Consider the following 22,077-nt stretch of genomic DNA (forward strand, 5'->3'; position numbering starts at 1 on the left):
TTCTGGACTCTTTGCTCCCATATAAGCCTGGAAAGAATGCACCAAAAGCATAAAGTGTGTGTCCATGACATCACAGTACAGGCCTGCCTAGTCCCCTCTCCTGCTGCCTAGAGAGCTGACTCTCAGCCCTCCGTTCAGTTCAGGAAACATTCTCTATGCCAGGCCTTGGCCTGAGCCCTGGGAATGCAGGATGGTATGGACATAGATTCTGCCCTGGAGGGGCTCCCAGGAAGGTTCCCAGATAACTCCTGTGCAGAGGCAAGATTGAGACTGACAGGTTACTAGACAAGTGATGGGATGTGGCAGAGGGGGCACAGAAGGGGACAGGACGTGTTCCTGACTGTCCCATCAGGGGCACTCTCTCCTGCTTTCTCAGCATCAAGTCCAAGAAGGGCACTCCCTCCCTGACCTGGTTGAGGAGTCATGACCCTAATGAGGAGGTCACGTCCTTGCCCCAGTGGATCCTTGCTCCTGACTCGCAGGCTTCCCCACTGGTCCTTCATCTCCATCCAGTGGTCATCCCTCCACCTTCTGGAGGTAGAGATGTTTGCGGCAGGAAGGAGCCATGGATCATCTGGTCTCATCCTTGTACTTTTCAGCAAAGGAAACTAAGGCCAGAAAGAGGAAGAGACTTGCTCAAGGTCACTGGGAAAGCTAGTGGCAGAGCCAGAACCCAGAACTCACACTCTAGAATTCATTCCGTGGGCCTTCCCCACAGTTTGTGCAATCCAGGAAGACACAGACATCTTGCCTCCCGAGGCTCCAGATCAAGAATATCATTGCCTGATTTGAGATAAGCCCTTCCAGGTCCCCCTCCCTACCCATGTCCAAGGTCACAACCATGCAGCCTACATGGACTTCCCATCTCCCTCAGAGCAGGCAGGAATGTAGAGTGCTTTCTCTTGGGGTCAAAGCCAACTAGCTCTCTGACCTCTGATCCTCCTGAAACTCTCCCCAAGGGCCCTCGGTGTTGGAGGCAGGGAGGTGACAGGAGCTTAGTGCCTATCAGCTCTGTCGGGTCCTGCCCTGGCCTCTGCCCATGGGAGGTGCCCAACTCCTCCATGGACTCCCTTCTATGGGTCCAGAAGCAGGGAGCTTTGTCCTGGTCAGATCAAATAGCTGGAGGTGGAGGGGAGACCTCTGGCTTTAGCTTAGAGTGCTCCAAGATCAATGTGTGCATGTGTGTGTGTGCGTGTGTGTGTATGGCAAGAGATGGAGCCTGGGGGTGTAGTCACACTTCTAAGTTCCTCATTGCTTTTTCTCCCACTTGTCCCAATTCCCTCTCCTTGACTTCCTCATCTATGCAAGGATCAAACATGCTTCTGGCCTCTCCTTAGTAGGTTAGATGCTGCCTGGAGCCAGATGCCTTCTGCCAAGCTCTGATGCTGATTGTGTTCTCTTTGTCCATGGGGCATTTCTCCTGTGAGCCATCACCGGGCCTTTGCCTTTCTTACAAAAAAAAAAAAAAAGTCCTTATCTGTATTCCAGTTCAGTCTGTGCATTATCTGGTAACCATAGCAGCTTTTCTCCTAGCAGAAAAATATGAAGTCCTCTGGGTTAATTTTTAATGTTTCCCCTGGTAAAAGATGATGTTATCCATGAAATGGATTGCCGGCTGATCCCCGAAACCCGGCAGGAGCGCGGATCTCGAGCATATTTTCAGATAAGGCTTTGTCAGGCATGCTGGCCTAATAGAGCATTTATCACAGAGACAAGGAAAAAGGAAAGAGAACTAACATTCGCTCAGTATTGGGCACCATGTCAGAGCCTGGACTTATCCTGACTCATTCTGTATTTGGGTGTTATTGTCCCCACTTTCTGGATCAAATACTGAGGCCCAGAGTATTTGCATGACTGTCTCCAGGTTGACTAGCTCAGAAAGGGTGAAGCCTGGATTCTCTCTTTTGACTCTTAAAATCTAGATTCTTTTCCATGTCTAGAAATGGCTCAAAAACCTGCTATCTGCCTCTAGAGTTTGGCTTTTGGGGAAACTAAATATTGCCCTCCCAGCCCACCTCCATCCTTGGATCATCCCACTGGTCAGAAGACCCTTGGAAGGGGCGCCCGGATGGCTCAGTGGGTTAAGCCTCTGCCTTCCGCTGGGGTCATGATCTCAGGGTGCTCGGATCGAGCTCAGCAGAGCTCTGCTCAGCAAGGAGCCTGCTTCCCTCTCTCTCTCTGCCTGCCTCTCTGCTTACTTGTGATCTCTGTGTGTCAAGTAAATAAATAAAATCTTTAAAAAAAAAAAAAAGACCCTTGGAAGACAGGACCCTAGTATCTATAAGCCTGCATTTTTTTTTTTGCCCCTGGGGCATCAAGAGATCATTTATGTAATATGGGTGGCAGAGTGTTTTGCCCAGGTCTTCCCCTCGTTTGGATGGGCCTATCCGTCCGTCTTCCCTCCCCATCTTCCTGCTGACTCACCATTCGGCCAAAAATAGCGGTGTCTGCCACCGGGACTGTCTCTCAAGAAAGCTTTTTAAGAAGATAATCTGTGGACAATCTCTGGTTTCACAGGCCACTAAAGGAGAAGCCCTCCAGTCTTTCCAAACACCTTCTTACAAGATACTGTGGTAAAGCGGGCCCAGGCAAAGCTTCCCACGTAGCCCAGACTTTCACAGGCTGTTTTCTGTGGGCCTCCGTTTCCCCATCCGTAACCTGGAACTGAGTGTATTCATTTGTTTGCTGGACCTGTACGGGGAGGGGGGGGTCTCAGGTGCGAGCCCCAGCACCAGTGCCAAGGATAAAGAATCATGTCAGGGATGTTTCTGTCCTGCCAGTGGGCTCACAGCTCATTCACGTGTACTAGTCTTTTCCCAAACACAAATCTCATTCACTCTGCGTGACAACTATCCCCAAAATGGGACTTGTGATTCCCATTTTCCAGATGGTGGACCTCTTAGAAAGGTCTAATAACTTGCCAGGGCTTAGTACCAAAAAAGGGCTGTACAAATAAATGATGGATGGATGGATGGATGGATGGTTGGATGGATGGGTGGTTGGTTGGATGGATGATAACCTACAAGTCAGAAAGCTGGATTTGAACCCCAGGTCTGTCTCATGCTAAAACCCGAGCTTTCCACTGCCTGTTGTCTCACAACACACCATGTCCGTCTTCTGACAGGCCAGCTCCACCCTCATTCTGACCCTGGGGCAGGAGTGAGCCTCCTGCAATACAGGAGGCTCTCTGTCTTGGGCTGAGCCACCCCCTCCTCCAGCATTGTGGGCACAGAAACACAGATATCGCCAATGTCCCAGGAGGTGCTTTGGGCAGCAAAGCAGCAAATCTGCTTCCAGAATCTTTCATTTCATATTGTAATAATGATTATTTGCGGAGCTCCAAAACATAAATAATTTATTTGGATAATCCCCAGCCGAGTGACACTTTCCTAATGAAATGTCTTAGTTTAGAGGAGAATGAGTTCGTTATGAGAAGGCCCCCTTGGCCACTGGGGGCACCCAGAGATGCCAGAACAAGTAGGTGTCTTAGGCAATCTGTTTGGCAGGCTCGGGGGGGCGGGGGGGAGGCTCTGGCCGCCATCCAAGCCTCCTCACCATCAGAACATCTCTGCTGGGTGTGTCTTTCACGAAGCCTATATCATTCCTTTGTCAGAGCCACAAGCAGCCTGCTGCCTTCGTGGTCACCCAGCACCCTCTCCCCAACACCGTGGCAGACTTCTGGAGGCTAGTGTTCGACTACAACTGCTCCTCCGTGGTGATGCTGAATGAGATGGACACCGCCCAGGTAGGAGGGCTGCGGCTGCCGCCCAGGTGTTCAGGCGCGTTTGGGCAGCCTTGCCCGAGGGTTGGAGGGAGAGCCCAAGAGTCAGCGCATGCCGCCTCCATCCGACCGAGAAGCCTGTGGACAGGTGCTGGCTGGCTTCGAGCACCAAACCAGCCTGTCCTGCTGCCACCAGTGGCCGGTGGTCTCATGCGGGCCCTGCCACCCCCCACTCTGCATCCTCTCATTTCCAGCAATGACTCCCTAGTTGGGGGCTTTACCCAGCCCTCTTCCCCAGTCAGGGGCCAGATTCTGTTGCTCCATCTGCCAGGCACTGATCAGGGTCATTGCTTCAAATGCTGAGCACATCAAGCCCAGAGGCTCCCAGAGCCTCCCCAGCTCTGAGCACCTCCAACCTGCAGAAGAGCCTGAGGCCTGGCCACCCCCGGCCTGCCAGGCAGCCTAACCCCTGGGAGATGCAGCCCGCCCTGATAGAGTTGGAGCTCAGACCTTGGACCCTTGGCCCACGAGCCACCGTGAGGACCCTGGTGTCATCACACAGGGCTCTTGTGTCCAGACAGACTTCATGCCTTAGCCCCCCTGGGTCTGACGGCTCCAAGCGTCACATGCCTACAGCATGTTCCAGTGCTCGGGACATGTCATGGGAAAGCTTCTGGAGCCCGCGCCCCTCCACAGCAGGGCAGCCAGTCCTGGGCGGGACAAGTGGGAATGGCCTTTCAGGTGTTTGGAAAGTGGCATCTTGAAAGAAACTCAGGGCACCTCAGCGCACTCCTGCGTGCGTGCCGGCCTTGTGTGGGAATGAAATACAGTGGGTCTGAGCTGTGGTCTCGGCCCTGCGGGGGCTCCCAGCCTTGCTACAGAGACGGATGAGCAAATTGTCCCGAGCTCGTGTGGCAGCGCCGTAATAGAGGTCAGCCGCGAAGTGCTGTGCTGGCCGGGAACAGGGAGCAATTAATTCTGCCCAGAGGGTGAGGGAAGACTTCAAAAAGAAGGTGACTTTGGCCTTGAAGAAGGCAGCAGAGGTTTGGGGGTGTGAGGCGGAGGGAGATGGGAAAAAGTCCTCTCTGAGCAGAGGGAATGGGGGCGGGGTGGGGGGGCAAAGGCCAGGGGGTGTGACTGCGTATGGCTTGTTTGCACAACAGCTGGGGTCGCAGTGGGGCTGGGGTCTGTTGGGAGCAGACGAGGTGAGGCTGGAGAGTGCGGCAGGGCGCGGCTAGCATGAGGCTGCGGCAGAGTTGGGCCTTGGCTTGCCGGGATGCTTACTTTGTTAGCACCAGAACCCTTTCCTTGACTAAAACGCGCATGCGGGCGGGCGCAGCGCAGGCAACAGCTCTCACCGAGTGCTGCTTGTGCCTGAGCCCCCGGGGTGGGGGCTGGGTCCCTCCAGACTGGTCTTCTAGCTCCCGAACACCCCCGCTCCACCCCCCACCACCGCCAGCGCTTCTTGGGGAGTCAGGACTCTGGGTGCCTTTGTGAAGCCCCAGGCTTCCCGGGAGCACTGTGAGACAGCACTTGCTGTCCAGCGGGGAGAGTTACAGCACTTGGAAGCCGGGGTATGGCTGAGTGCTCCTTAGAAAGCCGCATCTGGGGACCCACGAAGAGGAGAAGCTGGAGGGAAACCTGCCAGCCAGGAGATGGTAGGGGAGGATATTGCAAAGATGGGGGAGCTGGGCTTCCAGATCCAAGTCCATGGGTCTGGAGAGCAGTGGATGCAGGAGGTGAAGGAGACGTCGCAGACGGTGGCAGGGGCCCAGGTCTGGGTAGTGGGCCTCTGGGGGGAGGTGGAAGGAGGCCTGGGTTGGGTCAGGGGAGGCGGGGGGGGGGGGGGGGCATGGGGAGGAGCAGCGTATGGGAGGGGCCTTGAGTGCGGGGTGGGGGGCGGGGGGGATGTGCTGGGAGAGACATGCTCATTCTTAGGCTGTATTTGTGGCGTCTGTGTCCCACTGGGAGCTCTTCTAGGTGTTTGGAGTGTGTCCTGGGTCAAGACAGAACAAACAAAACAGGAGACTCCCGCCTCTGCTGCAACTTCTGTTCTCAAGTGGAGGAGACAGTGAAGAACAAACATCCTATATGTGCTTAATTATATGTTAGAAGGTCATGAGTATATGGGGAAAAAAAATACGAGGGCAGGGTAAGGAAGATTGGAAGGTGGGTTGGGGAGTAAAATTGTGATAGAGGGATCAAGGCAGACCCTATCGAGAAGGTCAGTTTGGAAGGTAGGGAGAGAATGAGCCGTGTGAACGTCTCCAGGAAGAGCATCCCAGGGAGAAGGGACAAGCCACACCAACCGCTGATGGTGGGTTCATGCCTGGCACGTCTCAGGAACGGCACAGAGGCTTCCGTGACTGGACCAGAGTGGATGCCACAGGGGACCCAGCAATGTGGCAGGGCCGCCGGGTCATGGAGGGCCTTGTGGGTCATGGCAAGGACTTGAGGTTTTAGTCTGAGAGAAAAAGGGAGCCACTGGCAGCTTTTGAGGAAAGGAGTGACCCACTTTGACTTTTTTTTTTTTTTTTTTAAACCATCCCTCTGACTACTGTGTTGAGAACAGGCTGTTGGTACTGGAAGGGGAGAGCGTTTGCTAAGGGAGTGAGCAGAAAGGGCAGAGAGGAGGTGGCGTCTGCGGTCCTTCCAGGTGACGAGGGTGGCCGCTTGAAGCTGGGGGCAGCAGTGCAGTGGATTCTCGATCTATCCGGAAGGGAGACCCGGTATATCCTGTCAGATTGAATAGGGAGTGGGAGAGAGAACAGGTGACTCCAAGATCTGGGGCTCAAACAGTAGATGACGGGAATTCAAGAGAGCCAGGACGTTAAATGGATTCCCATAAAACAACGATGCCTGCGGAGTGCCCGACTCAGAAGCCATAGCCGTCCTATTCCTTTGCCTAAAAAAGGAAAACCATGAACTCTGCTCCCTGAGCCGCTGAGGGAGGTGGGGCCCGTGAAGGCCTGTTTGCTGTCCGCCTTTTCCAGAATCCCTTTTTGTAAAACCAGAGCTCAGGCACGGAGGAGGCGTTTCGAAGAACCTCACTTTGGGATGTGTAGAGAAGCAGGGATCGAGGTCATTGGCTCCGGCTCCCCCTTCCGGGGTGGGTCTTGGGTAAATGAAGATTTCTTATCCCCAGATGTTGATACAGCCTTCGAGAATTGATTTCCCTAAATGCAAAAACACCAGGCTCAGAAGAGCTGTGGGGTTGGCTGCATCCCCCAACATCAGCAGATGAATAGAGCACTTATGGATATAAATATCATCACCGAAACAGCTGGGTGCCTTGCGAAAATAAACAATGACACCGCATGAGCCTCAGAAAAGCCGCCCTCGACACCTGGAAAGGCGGTTCTTTGAAGTGCTGTCAGCATCTGCCTGCCAGCGTGTCCCTGCCAAGATGGCCTCGGCTTCCTGGCCAGCCCAGCCACACAGATGGGTCTGCCCTAGGTCCTGGGCATCAGCAGAGGACCAGTGCCACATCCTGTGGTTGGACCGCGGCCGAGAGCATCAGGGCTCGTGTTGAGGGTTGTAGCAGGACTACTCGCTGAAAAATAAGGTGGAGGAGAGGCTGAGACCTCTCCAAGTGCCTTCCTTTCTTGCCCTGTGGGCCAGTCGGCCTGCCTTCACTCGGAATCCTATACCGCATCATTCAGTCAGCCATCCCCGGCCACGGATATTCTTCCTTTCTCCACAGTGGCTTCTGTTCAAGGACAATTCCAAGCAGCGGGGGCTGAAGATAAAGACTCTGAAGGCATCTACATGTCTTCAACCTTAGAGACTTTTTTTTTTTTTAAGCTCTTTAGGACTTCAAGGCCTGTGATCAGATTAGTGGGGCAATAACCTAGAACCGCAACATCCAGTAAATGGCACTGTGGTTTCCAGGGGGCACCTGAGAAAGAACCTTTCTGGTCATACCCAACAGTCCTGACTCAAGATCCCTTCCATCCTTGTGGGCTCAGTGGGTAGACCAGAGCCCGTGGCCAACAGACACCAAAAAGGAGCCTCTTCATGGTCATGTCGCACCTGCCATATTGTTTAGCTAGCTCAGGAGACCCTCTGGACCAGCCTTGGGGTTGGGGGCGTGCAGTAGGCAGAATCATGTCCCCCACACACACACCCCCAAAGCTGTCCACCTCCTTGTCTCTAAACTGACCAATGCGTTGTCTTACAGAGTAGAAGGGACTTTGCAGATGTGGTAAAGTTAAAGACACTGAGATGTTTACATTGTCCTGGGTTGTCCAGGTGGACCCAATATCAGGATCCTAGTAAGAGGGATGCAGAAGACCAGAGTCCATGGTGATGGAAACAGAGAGTGGAGTGGTACAGCCACAGGCCCAGGAATGCTGTCCGCCTCGCAAGACTGGAGAAGATGAGGAATGGTTTATCCCCTGCAGACTCCAGAAAGGAACACAGCTCGGCTGACATTTTGATTTTAGCCCTTTAATACTCATTTCATATTTCTGACCTCCAGATAATAAATCTGTGTGACGTTAAGCCACCTCATTTGTGATTTGTTGCATCAGCCACAGCAAACTAACACAGGCAATAAATCTGAAAACAGGAATTCAGGCCCAGAGGCATAGGGATCAGTGCCAGTGCAGGGTTTGAGACTGCAATCATGGGAACATCCAGAGTCAGCAGTGCTGGGCTGGAAAGTGGTTCGGGCTGGAGAAATCCATGTCTGAATCAAAGTCCATCAGGAACCATGAGAGAGCAAGATGGGGAGAGCCAAGGACAAGGCAGATGTCCACCTCAACAACCTCAGGACTCTTGCAGACCCAGAAGAAGACCTTTTTTTTTTTTTTTCCCCAATTTATTTATTTTCAGAAAAACAGTATTCATTATTTTTTCACCACACCCAGTGCTCCATGCAAGCTGTGCCCTCTATAATACCCACCACCTGGTACCCCAACCTCCCACCCCCCCGCCACTTTTAAAAGTCAAGGTGCCTGCTTTCTGAGTTGCGTTCAATCCTTCAGTCATCGCCATGCACTGATTGAGAACCTACAGTGTCCCAGGCACAGACCAGACATGGACAAAAGAGGCACAAAAACCCACAGTCCCCATGAAGCAGACATGGTAGTGAAGTAATGTCTACCTGCCAGACTCCCTTTGACATCAAACAGAATGGAATCGTCTTGAGCTGGAACCATCTCAGCCAAGACCCCCAAGTGGCAGGAAGAAGCTGACCAGGAAGCAGAAGGGAGGGAAGAACCAATGTCCCAGCAGCACGTCACATCGCTCCCGGGCTCTGTGGGCAGCTCTGGAAGAATCCAGCAGGAGAGGACCACCACACATCACCCCACCAGCCTGGAATTGGGTGTAGGGTCAGTGAGATCCAGTATCATTTTGGTTGTCTCCACACAGAAAGTGTTAGATGTTTAGGATTCTTGGCCACCCCACTCATTGATTACACTGCCTATACCTGCGGCATCCCGGAGCTTCTCAGTGTTCCACTTGTCACTCATTCTTGGGAGGACACATTATTGTGCTTACATCTTTGAGATTTTATCAGCTATATGTTCTCCAAACACCTTTGATATTTCCCTGGCCTTTCCTCCATAGACCTGCTATTTTAGAAGCTTTTGTTTTCTGAACTGTATTTAATTAATTAATCATTTGTTAGTTTTACTCGTATATTTTTCCATGAATGTAACTACCCCAGTGAATTTTCGGTTGGCAGACAGAGCTAACACGAAATGGTCTCATTCCAGCCCAAAGCCAGAGCTTCAAGGTCCTCCACTCCAAGACAACAGGATCTCCTTAGGCTTTCAGAGATTGTGGAGAGATCTCATTGGCTTCTCCTGCCAACTTTATGGGCCTCACTTTGGAAATCACAGATCTGCCTGAGGTCCATTTCTCCTCATTTTGCACATCAGGAAGATGAGGTCCAGGCGGGGAAAAGGATTTATCTAAAGTCCCATAACCCACCACTGACTTGGGCCCAATGCCCTCTACCAGGAATTGTGAAGATTTGGGTCACCGCTTAAACAATAGGATTTCCAAGGCCTCGGTGCCTGATAATCCCTGACTGGTACCTGGATATATGGAGCAGGAAGGAATGTTCTTTGTTTTAAAACAAATAAGAGCTCTATAAAAACTGAGTCACCCAGTTCTGAGGCTCCCACCATGGAAAGTCAGAGTTCAGATGATGCTAGGCCAGGTAGAAAGGTGAGGGATGGTGAGACCAAGAACAGTGCGTTCCCATGGAGCTTCCAGAAGTGAGAAACGCAAGCAAGCTCATCATGCTCCCAGGAGAAAAGCAGGGGTGATGTTTCAGGGACGTCTTTTCTTGTCATTATGCCTGCGAGGCAAATAGCAAGCATCGATATCCCCATTTTATCCCAGCTTGTGAAAACACAGCCTAACCTGCTGGCAAACCCACAGAACACTCAAGTCTCTTGTTTCCGCGATCCTCAAGTCTGACTTTGCAAGGGGCTGTGTTTCTGTTCCAGTGGGGGTAACAGTAGAATGAGTAGTCTGGGGCCGTGAAATCCGACTTCACGTTCTAGCACTGCCGCCGACTTGGTGCCTTAAGCCAGTTTCATGACTTGTCCCAAGTCTCACGTGATTATCTGTTAAATTCATGTAACCCAGAAGTCAGCCAAGTTCACTCTGTCCTTGAAGATTTCACTGAAATGGGCTCTGCTTCCTCTTCCCCATCCTGTGGCCAAGTCCATTGTCCATTCCACAGATTTCTGGGAATTGCACACTTCCCAGTTCCTGCTTAGGCCTTACTGGGGAAGGTGGGATTGGAATTCCAGCAATGCCCCCCCATCCAAAGGTTGAACATTGCACATCCTCATTCTTAGCCCTCCCACCTTGCCTCCTCACCCCTGCCATGTGGCAGCACATCTCTCCCCTACACTCTGTTGCCCAAGCCACTTCCGGCCTCTACCTCTCCTCCCGTGCCTCCCTTAGTGATGCCACCTTCTACCCAAAATTGTGCCTTTCTTAAGCTGTACAGTTGCACTCTCTTTTTTATTTTAATTTACTGTTACATATAGTGAACATACACTATTGAATTCGTTTCATGTGTATTTATAATGTAGCAGTTCAGCAATACCGTAGGTCACTCAGTGCCCATCAGGCAGGTGCACTCCCAGTCCCCTTCACCTTTTTCACCCAAGCCCATCCACCTCCCCTCTGGTAACCATCACTTTGTTCTTCATAGTTAAGTGTCTGTTTTTTGGTTTGTCTCTTTTTTACTCCGTTGCTCCTTTGTTTTGTAACTTAAATTCCACATATGAATGAAATTGTATGGTATTTGTCTTTCTCTGACTTATTTTGCTTAGCATTAAACTCTCTAGACCCATCCACGTTTTTGCAAATGGAAAGATTTTGTTCTTGTTTATGGCTAATAGTCTGTATATATACTACTTCTTTATCCATGCATCTGTGATGGACAGGTAGGCAGCTTCCATAATTTGACTAATATAATTAATGCTAGAATAAACATCAGGTGCATGTATCCCTTTGAATTATTTTATTTTGTATTCTTTGGGTAAATACCCAAGAGTGCAATTACTGAATCATAGAGTTGTTCTACTTTCAACATTTTGAGGAAACCCCATACCGTTTTCCACAGTGGCTGCACCGGTTTGCATTCCCACCAAGAGTGCGTGAGGCTTCCTTTTCCCCACATCCTTGCCAACACCTGTTATTTCTGATGTTTTTGGTTTGGGCCATTTTGACTGGTGTAAAGTGATATCTTGTTGGGTTTTTTATTTCATTTCCCTGATGATGAGTGATGTTAAGCATCTTATCGTGTGTCCATTAGCCATCTGAAAGTCTTCTTTGGAGAAAAGTCTGTTCATGTCTTCTGCCCATTTTTCATTGGATTATATGTTTTTGGTGTTGAGTTGCATAAGTTCTTAATATATTTTGGGCACTAACCTTTTATCAGTCATGACTTTCAGTTGTTCTGTTGGTTGCTTCCATTGCTGTACAGAAGCTCTTTATTTTGATGTAATCCCAATGATTTATTTTTGCTTTTGTTTCCCATACGTCAGGAGACATATCTAGAGAGATACTGTTGTGGTTGATAACAGAAAATCACTTCTTGTGTTCTCTTCCATGATTTTTATGGTTTCAAGTCTCACTTTCAGGTCTTTGATCAAACTTGAAGTTAGTTTTTGTCTATGGTGTAAGTAAGGGTCCAATTTCATTTTTTTGCATGTTGCTGTCCAGTTTTCCTGATAGCATTTTGAAGGGACTGCCTTTTTGCCATTGGATGTTCTTTCCTGCTTTGTTGAAGATTAATTGACCATATAACTGTGGGCCTATTTCTGGATCTTCTATTCTGTTTCATTGATGTATGTGTCTGTTTTTGTACCACTACCATACTGTTTTGGTGACTATGGTTGTGTAATATAACCTGAAGTCTGGAGTTGTGATGCCTCCGGCTTTGCTTTGCTTTTTCAAGATCACTTTGGCTATTCAGGGTCTTTTGTAGTTTCATACAAATGTTGGGATTACTGGTTCTATTTCTATGAAAACTGCTATTGGTATTTTGATAGGGATTGCATTAAATGTGTACATTTCTTTGGGTACTATAGACATTTTAACAATATTTGTTCTTCCAGTCCATGAGCACAGAATGTCTTTCCATTTCTTTGTTTCAATTTCTTTCATGAGTATTTTATAGTATATATACTTTCAGAGGATGTGTCTTCCACCTCTTTGGGTTCCTTTCTAGGCATCTTCTTATTTGAGGTCCAATGGTAAATGTGATTGTTTCCTTAATTTGCCTTTCTGCTGCTTCATTGTTGGTGTATACAAATGCACTGGATTTCTGATTTTGTACCCTGTGACTTTACTGAATTCATTTATCAGTTCTAATAGTCTTTTTAAATTCAATTAGCCAACACATAGTAGTACAGCATTAGTTCTAATAGTTTCTATGGCAAAGTCTTTTGGCTTTTCTTATATATAGGATTATGTCACCTGCAAATAGTGAAATTTTTACTTCTTCCTTACCAATTCAGATGCCTTTTATTCATTTTTCTTGTCTGATTGTTGTAGCTAGGACTTCTAGTACTCTGCTGAATAAAAGTAGTGAGGGTGGAGGTGGGGGGAAGTGGTTAGAGTGGACCTCCTTGTCTTGCTCCTGAACTTAGTGGAAAAGCTCTCAGGTTTTTCCCATTTAAGATGATGTTAGCTATGGATTTTTCATATAAGGCCTTTAATATGTTGAGATATGTTCCTCTAAATCTGCTTTGTTGTGGGCTTTTATCATGAATGGATATTGTACCTTATCAAATGTATTTTCTGCATCTATTTAAATAATCATATGGTTCTTATCCTCTTATTAATGTGATTTATCACACTGATTGATTTGCAATATTAAACCACCCTTGTTTCCTGGGAATAAATCCCACCTGATTTTTTTTAATTGTGTGTGTGTGTGTGTGTGTGTGTGTGTATTGTTGAATTCAGTTTGCTAGGATTTTGTTGAGGATTTTTGCTTCTATGTTAATCAAGGATATCAGCCTGTAGTTCTCTTTTTGTGGTGTCTTTGCTTTTGGTATCAGGGTAATGCTGGCCTCATAGAATGAATTTGGAAGTTTTCCTGCCTTTTCTACTTTTTGGAACAGTTTGAGAATAGGTATTAACTCTTCCTGAAATGCTTGGTACAATTCACTGTGAAAGCTTGTGGTCCTGGGCGTTTGTTTTTCGGGAGTTTTTGATTACTGATTCAATTTTCTGGCTGGTAATTGGTCTCTCAAATTTTCTGTTTGTTCCTGCTTCAGTTTTGGTAGTTTACAAGCCTCTAGGAATTTATCCATTTTTTTCTACATTGTTCAATTTTTGGCATATAATTTTTCATAATTTTCTCTTACAGTCCTCTGTATTTCTGTGGTGTCAGTTGTTCTTTCTCATCTTCTGTTTCTAATTTTGTTTGAGTGATCTTTTTTTTTTCTTTTGATGAGTCTAACTAGATGTTTGTCAATTTTGTTGGTCTTTTCAAAGAACCAGCTTCTGGTTTCATTTTTTACTTTCTAGATCACGTATTTCCATTCTAAACATTATGATTTCCTTCCTTCTGCTAGTATCGGATTATGTTTTTTCTTCTTTATCTAGCTCCTTTAGGTTGTAAGTTTGGGTTATTTCTTTGATATTTTTCTTACTTCTTGAGGTAGGTTTGTATTTTCATGAACTTCCCTCTTAGAATAATTTTTGCTGCATCCCAAGGGTTTGGGGGTGTTGTGTTTTCATTTTTGTTAGTTTCCATGTACTTCTTGATTTCTTCTCTGATTTCTTGGTTAAAACATTCACTGTATAGTAGCATGTTATTTAACCTCCATGTATTTGTGATCTTTCCAGATTTTTACTTGTGGTTGATTTCTAGTTTTATAGCATTGTGGTCAAAAAAGATGCATGGTATGATTTTGATCTTTTTGAATTTGTTGAGGCTTGTTTTGTGAGCTAGTATGTGATCTGTTCTGGAGAATGTTCCATGTGCACTTGAAAAGAATGTATATTCTGCTGTGTTAGCATGGAACTCTCTGAATGTATCTATGAGATATGTCTGGTGTAGTGTATCATTCAAATCCATTATTTGCTTGTTTTCGGTTTGATTGATCTGTCCATTGATACAAATGGGGTGTTAACGTTCCTCAGTATTACTGTATTATTATCGATTAGCTCCTTTATGTTTGTTGTTATTTTATGTATTTGGATGGTTCTATGGTGGGTGCATGTATATTTACAATTGTTATATCTTCTTGTTGGATTGTCCCCTTTATTATTAGAGAGTGTTCTTCTTTGTCTCTTTTTACTTTGTTTTGAAGTGTATTTTGTCTTTCTTTTGACATATAGTTTGCATGACGGATGTTTCTCCATCCCCTTTCAATCTACAGGTGTCTTTAGGACTAAAATGAGTCTCTTGTAGGCAGCATATAGATGGGTCTTCTTTCCTTATCCATTCCATTGTGTCTTTAGATTGGAGCATTAATCCATTTATATTCAAAGTAATTATTGATATATATATATGTATTTATTGCCATTGTGTATGTGCTTTGTGGTATTTGCTTTGTGGTATTTGCATTGTGGTATGTGCTTTGTAGATTTTCTCTGGTTTTTTTTTCTTCCCTTGCTCTCTTTTCTCGCAATGAGTTGCTTTCTTTAGTGATATATTTAGATTCCCTTCTCTTTATTTTTTGTGTATCTATTACTGCTTTTTGATTTTTTATTTGTGGTTATCATTAGGTTTATATATGACATCTTCTACATATAGCAGTCTATATTAGGGTGATGGTTGTTTAGTTTGAACACATTCTGTACTCCTCTCCTCCCCACATTGTAGGTTATGGTGTCCTACTTTACATCTTTTCATTTTGTGAGCCTTTGATTCTTTTTTAAATTTATTTTTTATTTATTTTCAGCATAACAGTATTCATTGTTTTTGCACCACACCCAGTGCTCCATGCAATCTGTGCCCTCCATAATACCCACCACCTGGTTCCCCCAACCTCCCACCCCCCACCCCTTCAAACCCCTCAGATTGTTTTTCAGAGTCCATAGTCTCTCATGGTTCACCTCCCCTTCCAATTTCCCCCAACTCCCTTCTCCTAACTCCCCATGTCCACCATGCTATTTGTTATGCTCCACAAATAAGTGAAAACCATATGATAATTGACTCTGTTTGACTTATTTCACTCAGCATTTTTTACAGATATACTCATTTTTATTGCTTTTGTGCTTCCTACTTTTCTTACTCTTACTTATGGTCTCTCCTTTCCACTCAGTGAGTCTCCTTGAACATTTATTTAGGGCTGGTTTAGTGGTCATGAACTTCTTAGCTTTGGTTTGTCTGGGAGACTATTTCTTTCTCTCAAATGACAACTTTGCTGGATAGAGAATTCTGGGCTGAAGATTTTTCCCATTCAGCACATGGCATATATTATGCCCTTCTGGCATGCTAAGCTTCTGTTCAAAAATCTGGTAGCCTATGGGTTTTCCCTTGTAAGTTACTTCTTTTCTCTTGCTTCTTTAAAATTCTTTTATCACTACTTTTTTTGTCTTAATTACTAGGGTCTTGGTGTGGTCCTCCTTGGGTTGATTTTGTTGGGGGATCTCTCTGCCTCCTGGTCTCCATATCTGTTTGTTTTTCCAGATGAGGGAAATTTTTAACTATTATATCTTTGAATAAAATTTCTGCACCCTTTTCTTCTTCTGTGGTCCCTGTTATTAAGCTTGATGAAGTTTCTGAGTTCCCTACATCTATTTTTGTATTGTATAATTTTTTCTCCCACCTGCTCAGCTTGATTACTTTCCATGACTCTGTCCTCCTGGTCACTAAGTCATTCTTCTGCTTCCTCTAGCCTGTATTTATTCCATCTCCTATATTTTTAGTTTCATTTATTGTGTCCTTCACCTCTGATTGGTTCTCTTTGTTATCTCATTATTAAGGGTCTCACAGATGTCCTCCACTCTTAAGTCCACTGAGTATCTTTATGACCATTAGTTCAAATTCTCAATCAGGCATACTACCTATCTCTGTTTCACTTAGGTCTCTTTCTGCGGTTTAGTTCTGCTTTTTCATACTCCCCTGTTTCCTAATTTTGTCTACCTCTTTATGTCTATTTTTCTGTGTTGGGAAAGTCAGCTATGTCTCTTGGTCTTGAAAGTAGTGGGCAGGGCGAGCACTTTTAACAAGGTAGCCCTGGTCCTTTGCCAGAGGGAATGTGACTCCTCTGCTAAGACTTGGGCCAGCTGGGGCCAATCCACAAAGCATGCACAGGCAGGGCACACAGTACTCACAAGTTGTGGGCACTGGTTCTTTTCCAATGGGCATAAGCCATGCTGCTGAGACCAGGGTTCCTGGGGCTGTTATAATATGTGCATGGGTGGGGCATACAGTTTTAACTAGGTGCATGTGTCCTCTGCGGGAGGTGACCAGCTGCCACCATTGCTGCCAAGACCGAGGCCCTGCAAAGCACACATCTAGAAGACATGGTGTTGACAAGATTTACAGGGTCTTCTCAGGGAGGAACCCCATAGCATCAGGACTCAGGCAGACATGACTGAAAAGGGCTGATCTACCAAAACACAGGGGAGCAGGGCTTGGTGTAAGCAAGTTAAGTAGTTAGCGTGGGTGCTGTGCTGGTTCCCACAGGTGGCCATGTGTTTATGCTGGGGGTGGGGGGTAATGGCACCCGCCAACCCCTTTGTTCCTGGAGGGATCTCCCTGCGAGCCCCACCTCGCTGGGGCATGCTCAGATGAGTAAATAACACTCCAACCCATAAGCGCCTGGCATTTTCAGACTGCTGCTTCCAGGCAGGATCTCTGTGGGCTGTCTGTGGTGCTGTCTGAGCCTGGGGACTCAGCTTCCTAATGCCACTCCAGGCCTCCCCAGCACCAAGCCTGCTGATTTTTTAAAATTCCAGACTTAAAGTCCCCCAGTTGTAAGAACTCAGAAAATTTCAGTTTGGTTTTACAGCCGGATGCTATGGGGATTCACCTTCCCCGTGAGGGCTCCCTGTTGGGATAGTCAGTTTCTCTCCCCTCTCTTCACCCTCAGCTCCCTCCCAGGGTTGGCCTATGAATCAGTTTAGTTCCACCCTTCCTACCCTCTCCCTGTGGCCTCTTCTCTACATTTAGTTATGGAGTTTGTTCTGCCAGTCTTCAGGTTGTTTTCTGCATTATGTGCACGGATATGAGCATTAGCTTGCTCTATCCCCGGGATGTAGTGAGCTTAGGGTTCTCCTCTTACACCATCTTCCCCAGAAGTCCTTCCTGAGCTCTCTTTCTCACGCCTACCCTGAGACTTTGCCATCCATCCATTCTACTGTCCTTTGTAGATATTCTTCTAAACTCCTACCCTTCCTCCCTAGAAACAGACTCCAAAGCAACAGTCCTAAGTTCACCCACTACAATAGCGACTGCATTTTTCACCCTGTGGGGCTGTTGAAAGGCAGAATTGAGAAGATGTGTTTTGACCACCAGCCATGTGCCTTTTGCTCTCCGCCCCTTGCTCTGTACCTGCCACCTCGCCCTCAATCTCTCTTCCTTAGCTGGCCAATTATGTTTTTTTTTTTTTAAAAAAGATTTTTATTTATTTGACAGAGAGAGTGGTCTCAAGTAGGCAGAGAGGCAGACAGAGAGAGGGGGAAGCAGGCTCCCTGCTGAGCAGAGACCCTGATGCAGGGCTCAATCCCAGGACCCTGAGATCATGACCCGAGCTGAAGGCAGAGGCTTAACCCATTGAGCCACTCGGGTGCCCCAATTTATAGAATTTAAAGGAATTTTATATCAGGGTACGTGGGTCAGTTAAGCATCTGCCTTAGGCTCAGGTCATGATCCCAGGGTCCTGGAATTGAGCCCCACTTTGGGCTCTCTGCTCAGTGGGGAGTCTGCTTCTTCCTCTCCCTCCGCCATGCTGTTCCTCCTACTTGTGCCTACTCTCTCTGTGTCAAATAAATAAATTTTAAAAATAAGGGAATTTTATAATCACTGATCTAAATTTTGAAACCAGTTTAAGTGACTTTCATATTTTTCCCTTATAAATACTAATTCATCTTTACCTCTAAGTGGCCCAGGACTGATGTCTCCTACTATGAACCTTAATAAGTACAGTCTTTCATTTCTGAAACTGTGATATTACTTGGCCTTTCCATTCTATGAAAGTATTGTTTAATTAACAAAAGGCATAACTAAGGTACACTGAAATGTGCTTTTGAATTGTTTATTCCAAAAGTAGGCCCATATGCTAGTTTTCATTCAACTCATCAGAGCACATTTATTCCAGTGACTAACAAGCTTTCTGATTCCATCAGCAAGAAAATGACGTTCAACAGTGAGGCTACTCCACATTTGTTATATCTCACGTGTGAATTTGCACTCCCAAAGGACATCTTTTCACCGCCCAAACAGCTATGAAGAGCACTAGGTGGAGTAATGTACAGCATCTGTTCCAGGGCTAGCCACACACGCTTGGTTTAACTTGGTCTGACAATAAATAGCAAGGGCCCCTCTGCTTTTCTGGCAGAAGTGCGGGCATTTCTAAATCAGATGTAGCAAATGGACTGGCTTCCCCTCCCAGATGTGATCAGCAGCACTCGCCATGTGTGTCTGCAGTGGTGAAGCCTTCCCTTCGAGATGGCAACACTGTCCCTCTCAGACTGTTGGGGAAGAAAGGGGGGTGGGTGCCAGGACATGAAGTGGGAAAAGGCCACTGATCCAGACTCTAGACTAGAGGACTGGAACCTATTCTTGGAGAAAGCCACTTCAAAATGTTTTCAACTAGTTAAAAAAAAAAAATGCCAAAGTTGCATTGAGTGTGCATGTAAGCCCAGGTCAGCTGTGTTCTCATGGTCTCAGAGGCAAGTGGGCCTTCTTGAACCCCTGCCATTTTCCAAGGCCTTAAGAAACCACAGGTCTCCTAGGGAAGATGGCAGAGTAGGGGGATCCTGAGATCACCCTGTTCCACATTTTTTTTCATTTTTAAGATTTTATTTATTTATTTGACAGACAGCACGAGTAGGCAGAGAGGCAGGCAGAGAGAGAAGAGGAAGCAGGCTCTCCACCAAGGAGAGAACCCGATGTGGGGCTCGATCCCAGGACCCTGGGATCATGACCTGAGCCAAAGGCAGAGACTGTAACCCACTGAGCCACCCAGGTGCCCCATTTTCCCACATTTTCAACTAGGTATCTTCCACATCCCAAATCAACAAATCAGACAGTGATCCAAAGATTGGCAGAGCTTCACACCTAAATATAGACAAGAAACTGCATCTGGAAAGTTAGGAAGGTCAGAAAGGCAAAGGAGGGTGGCCCTCAGGATCGAGGGAGCTGCATGTGTGGAGAGCAAAGAAATGAGCCTTTGCACTAGGGAACTCACCCACGGAAGACTAATCTCCATTACATTTGGCTTTAAAAACCAGAGGGGCCTGGGTCGCCTGGGTGGCTCCATTGGTTAAGCATCTGACTCTTGATTTCAGCTCAGGTTATGACTTCATGGTCCTGAGATCAAGCCTGAGTCAGGATCCACACGTGGAGCCTGCTTAAGATTCTCTTCCTCTCCCTCTGTCCCTCCCCAACCCTGCTCATACTCTTGCTCTAAAATACGTGTGTGTGTGTGTGTGTGTGTGTGTGTGTAAAAATAAAATAAAAACCAGAGAGGCTGAATTCTTTGAGCTTTAAAAGTCAGCTGACTCAGCCCTAGACAAGCCAGGAGGGCAAGTGAAAGCTGGGTCACCACCCTTAAAGAGACAGCAGCCTGCCCAGAAAGGCAAGTTAAAGTGACAATTTATACAAGACCAGGGCAAATGGGAAACAGGTCTGTTCATACTGATTTTGGAGTGTACTGTGGGACTTCTCTGAAAGTGAGGGACCTGACAGGCACCATGTGCTGCCCCCGCCCACCCCCCACCCCCCAGCATAAACACAGAGCCATCTGTGAGAAGCCGGGCTACAGAGACAGTTCTGCCTGGCCTGCTGCTCGTGTGCCACTCCCCAGAGTTCTCCTGAGGACTCACCAAATCCAAACCTGCTGGCCTCTCTGCCCTAGACTCAGGGCAAATTCTGTTAAAGCTGCACCTGTGTCCTAACCAGCCAATAGGTGCACAGCAGCCTCAGTGGGCCAGGCACATCACTGTGTCCCCAGCTGCCACTCTGTGCCATAACCAGCCACCGTCGCATGCCATGTCCTGCAGCACACCCACAACCACTATCCATGCATCAGGCCCAGCCATTACCAGCCACCTTCATGCACCACTCCCAGCCTGACACACCCAGAAGCTCTGGCACACGGGCCCTCCTGGCCCCATCATGCACCCCCAAGCTGCCACAGCATTTCAGGAGATCCAGCATATGACTGGTGGCCCAGCAAAAATTTTGCTATTACCACTGGCCCACTCCCAAGTTCCCCAGCAGCACGCCCCCTTGGAGCTATAGACCTTGGAGCTATAGAGAATAATAGACCAGAACAAGCAGAGAGTCAGCGCAGACAACTGCACTGAAAGGAAAGGTGACTCAGAACAGCTGGGTACAAGCAACAAATATAGGAAACTCTGCTTAAGTGCCAGGTTCTGGTGAAAAGGGGACGTTGCACTGCAGGGCATTCCAGGGCCTCTTCTTCATAATATCACTACTTCTAAGAACAGAAGACACAGCTGACTTCCTTAACAAGGAGAAACAGACACAAAGAGGCAGACAAAATGAGGAGACACAGAAATTTATCCCAAATGAAAGAACAGGGCAAGGCCACAGCCAGAGATCTAAGCAAAACAGATATAAGAAACATGCCTGATAGAAAATTTAAAGTGATGATCAAAAGGATACTCACTGGACTTGAAAAAAGAAGGGAGGACATCACTGGAATATTTAACACAGAGGTAAGGAGTAACATAACAGAGATAAAGGACTAAATAAATGGAATGAGAAACATGTTTGATGGAATAAATATAAGGATAGAAGAAGCAGAGAAATGAATTACTGACTTAGAAGACAGATTATTGGAAAATAATCAAACTGAACAAAGAGAAAAAAAAGAGTTATGCAAAAGGTGAAAACTTAGAGAACTGACTCCATCAAACTTGATAACATTCAGAAGAGAGAATGGGGAGCAGAAACTTTATTTGAAGTAATCGCTGGAAACTTCCCCAGTCTGGGGAAAGAAACAGATATCCAGATCTGGAGGTACAGAGAACTCCCATTAAAATTAACAAAAGCAGATGCACACCAAGATGTATTATGATTTAAATAGCAAAAATACGGTGACGAAGGGAAAATATTACAAATAAAGCAAAAAAAGACAGTTACATACAAAGAAAAACCCAAAGGGCCATCAGCAGTTTTTTCAGCAGAAACTCTGCAAGCATGAAAGCAGTGGCATGACAAATTCGAAGTGCTGAATGGGAAGAGCCTACAACAAAGAATATTCTATCCAGCAAGGCTATCATTCAGAATAGAAGAGAGAGTTTCCAAGACAAACAAAACTAAAAGAGATCGTGACCATTAAAGAAGCTCTACAAGAAATGTTAAAGGGGACTCTTTGAGTGGAAAGGAGAGAACAAAAGTCACAGGATAAAGGTAGGAAACACAAAAGTGGTGAAAAATTAAAATGCCTGTCAAAAATCAGTCAAGGGACTCACAAATAAAAGAATGTAAAATATGACAACATACATCTAAAATGTGGGGAGGAGTAAAGAATGGGTTCAAACTTAAATGACCATCAATTTATATAAATTTCTATATGTAGAAGAAGTTATAAACAAGACTAATGGTAACCAAAAATCAAAAGTCAGTAAGAAACATGCAAAAATAAAGAGAAAGGAACCCAAGTATATCACTAAAGAAAATCATACCACATGACAGAAATACAAGATCAGAGAAAATCTTC

The 22,077-nt window shown here is 46.5% G+C and overlaps 1 protein-coding gene across 4 annotated transcripts in view; it reads left to right on the plus strand.

Annotated features, from left to right (window-relative positions):
* Positions 1-22,077, plus strand: part of PTPRT (protein tyrosine phosphatase receptor type T) — an 804,817-nt gene that overhangs the window by 756,838 nt on the left and 25,902 nt on the right. For all 4 annotated transcript variants that reach the window (XM_044263018.1, XM_044263019.1, XM_044263017.1 and 1 more), the window contains one exon: positions 3,614-3,745. In XM_044263018.1, coding sequence (XP_044118953.1) covers positions 3,614-3,745 — 132 coding nt within the window. The remainder of the gene's footprint in view (positions 1-3,613; positions 3,746-22,077) is intronic.

This window comes from Neovison vison, chromosome 8 (assembly GCF_020171115.1).
Source record: "Neovison vison isolate M4711 chromosome 8, ASM_NN_V1, whole genome shotgun sequence".
Taxonomy (NCBI): domain Eukaryota; kingdom Metazoa; phylum Chordata; class Mammalia; order Carnivora; family Mustelidae; genus Neogale; species Neogale vison.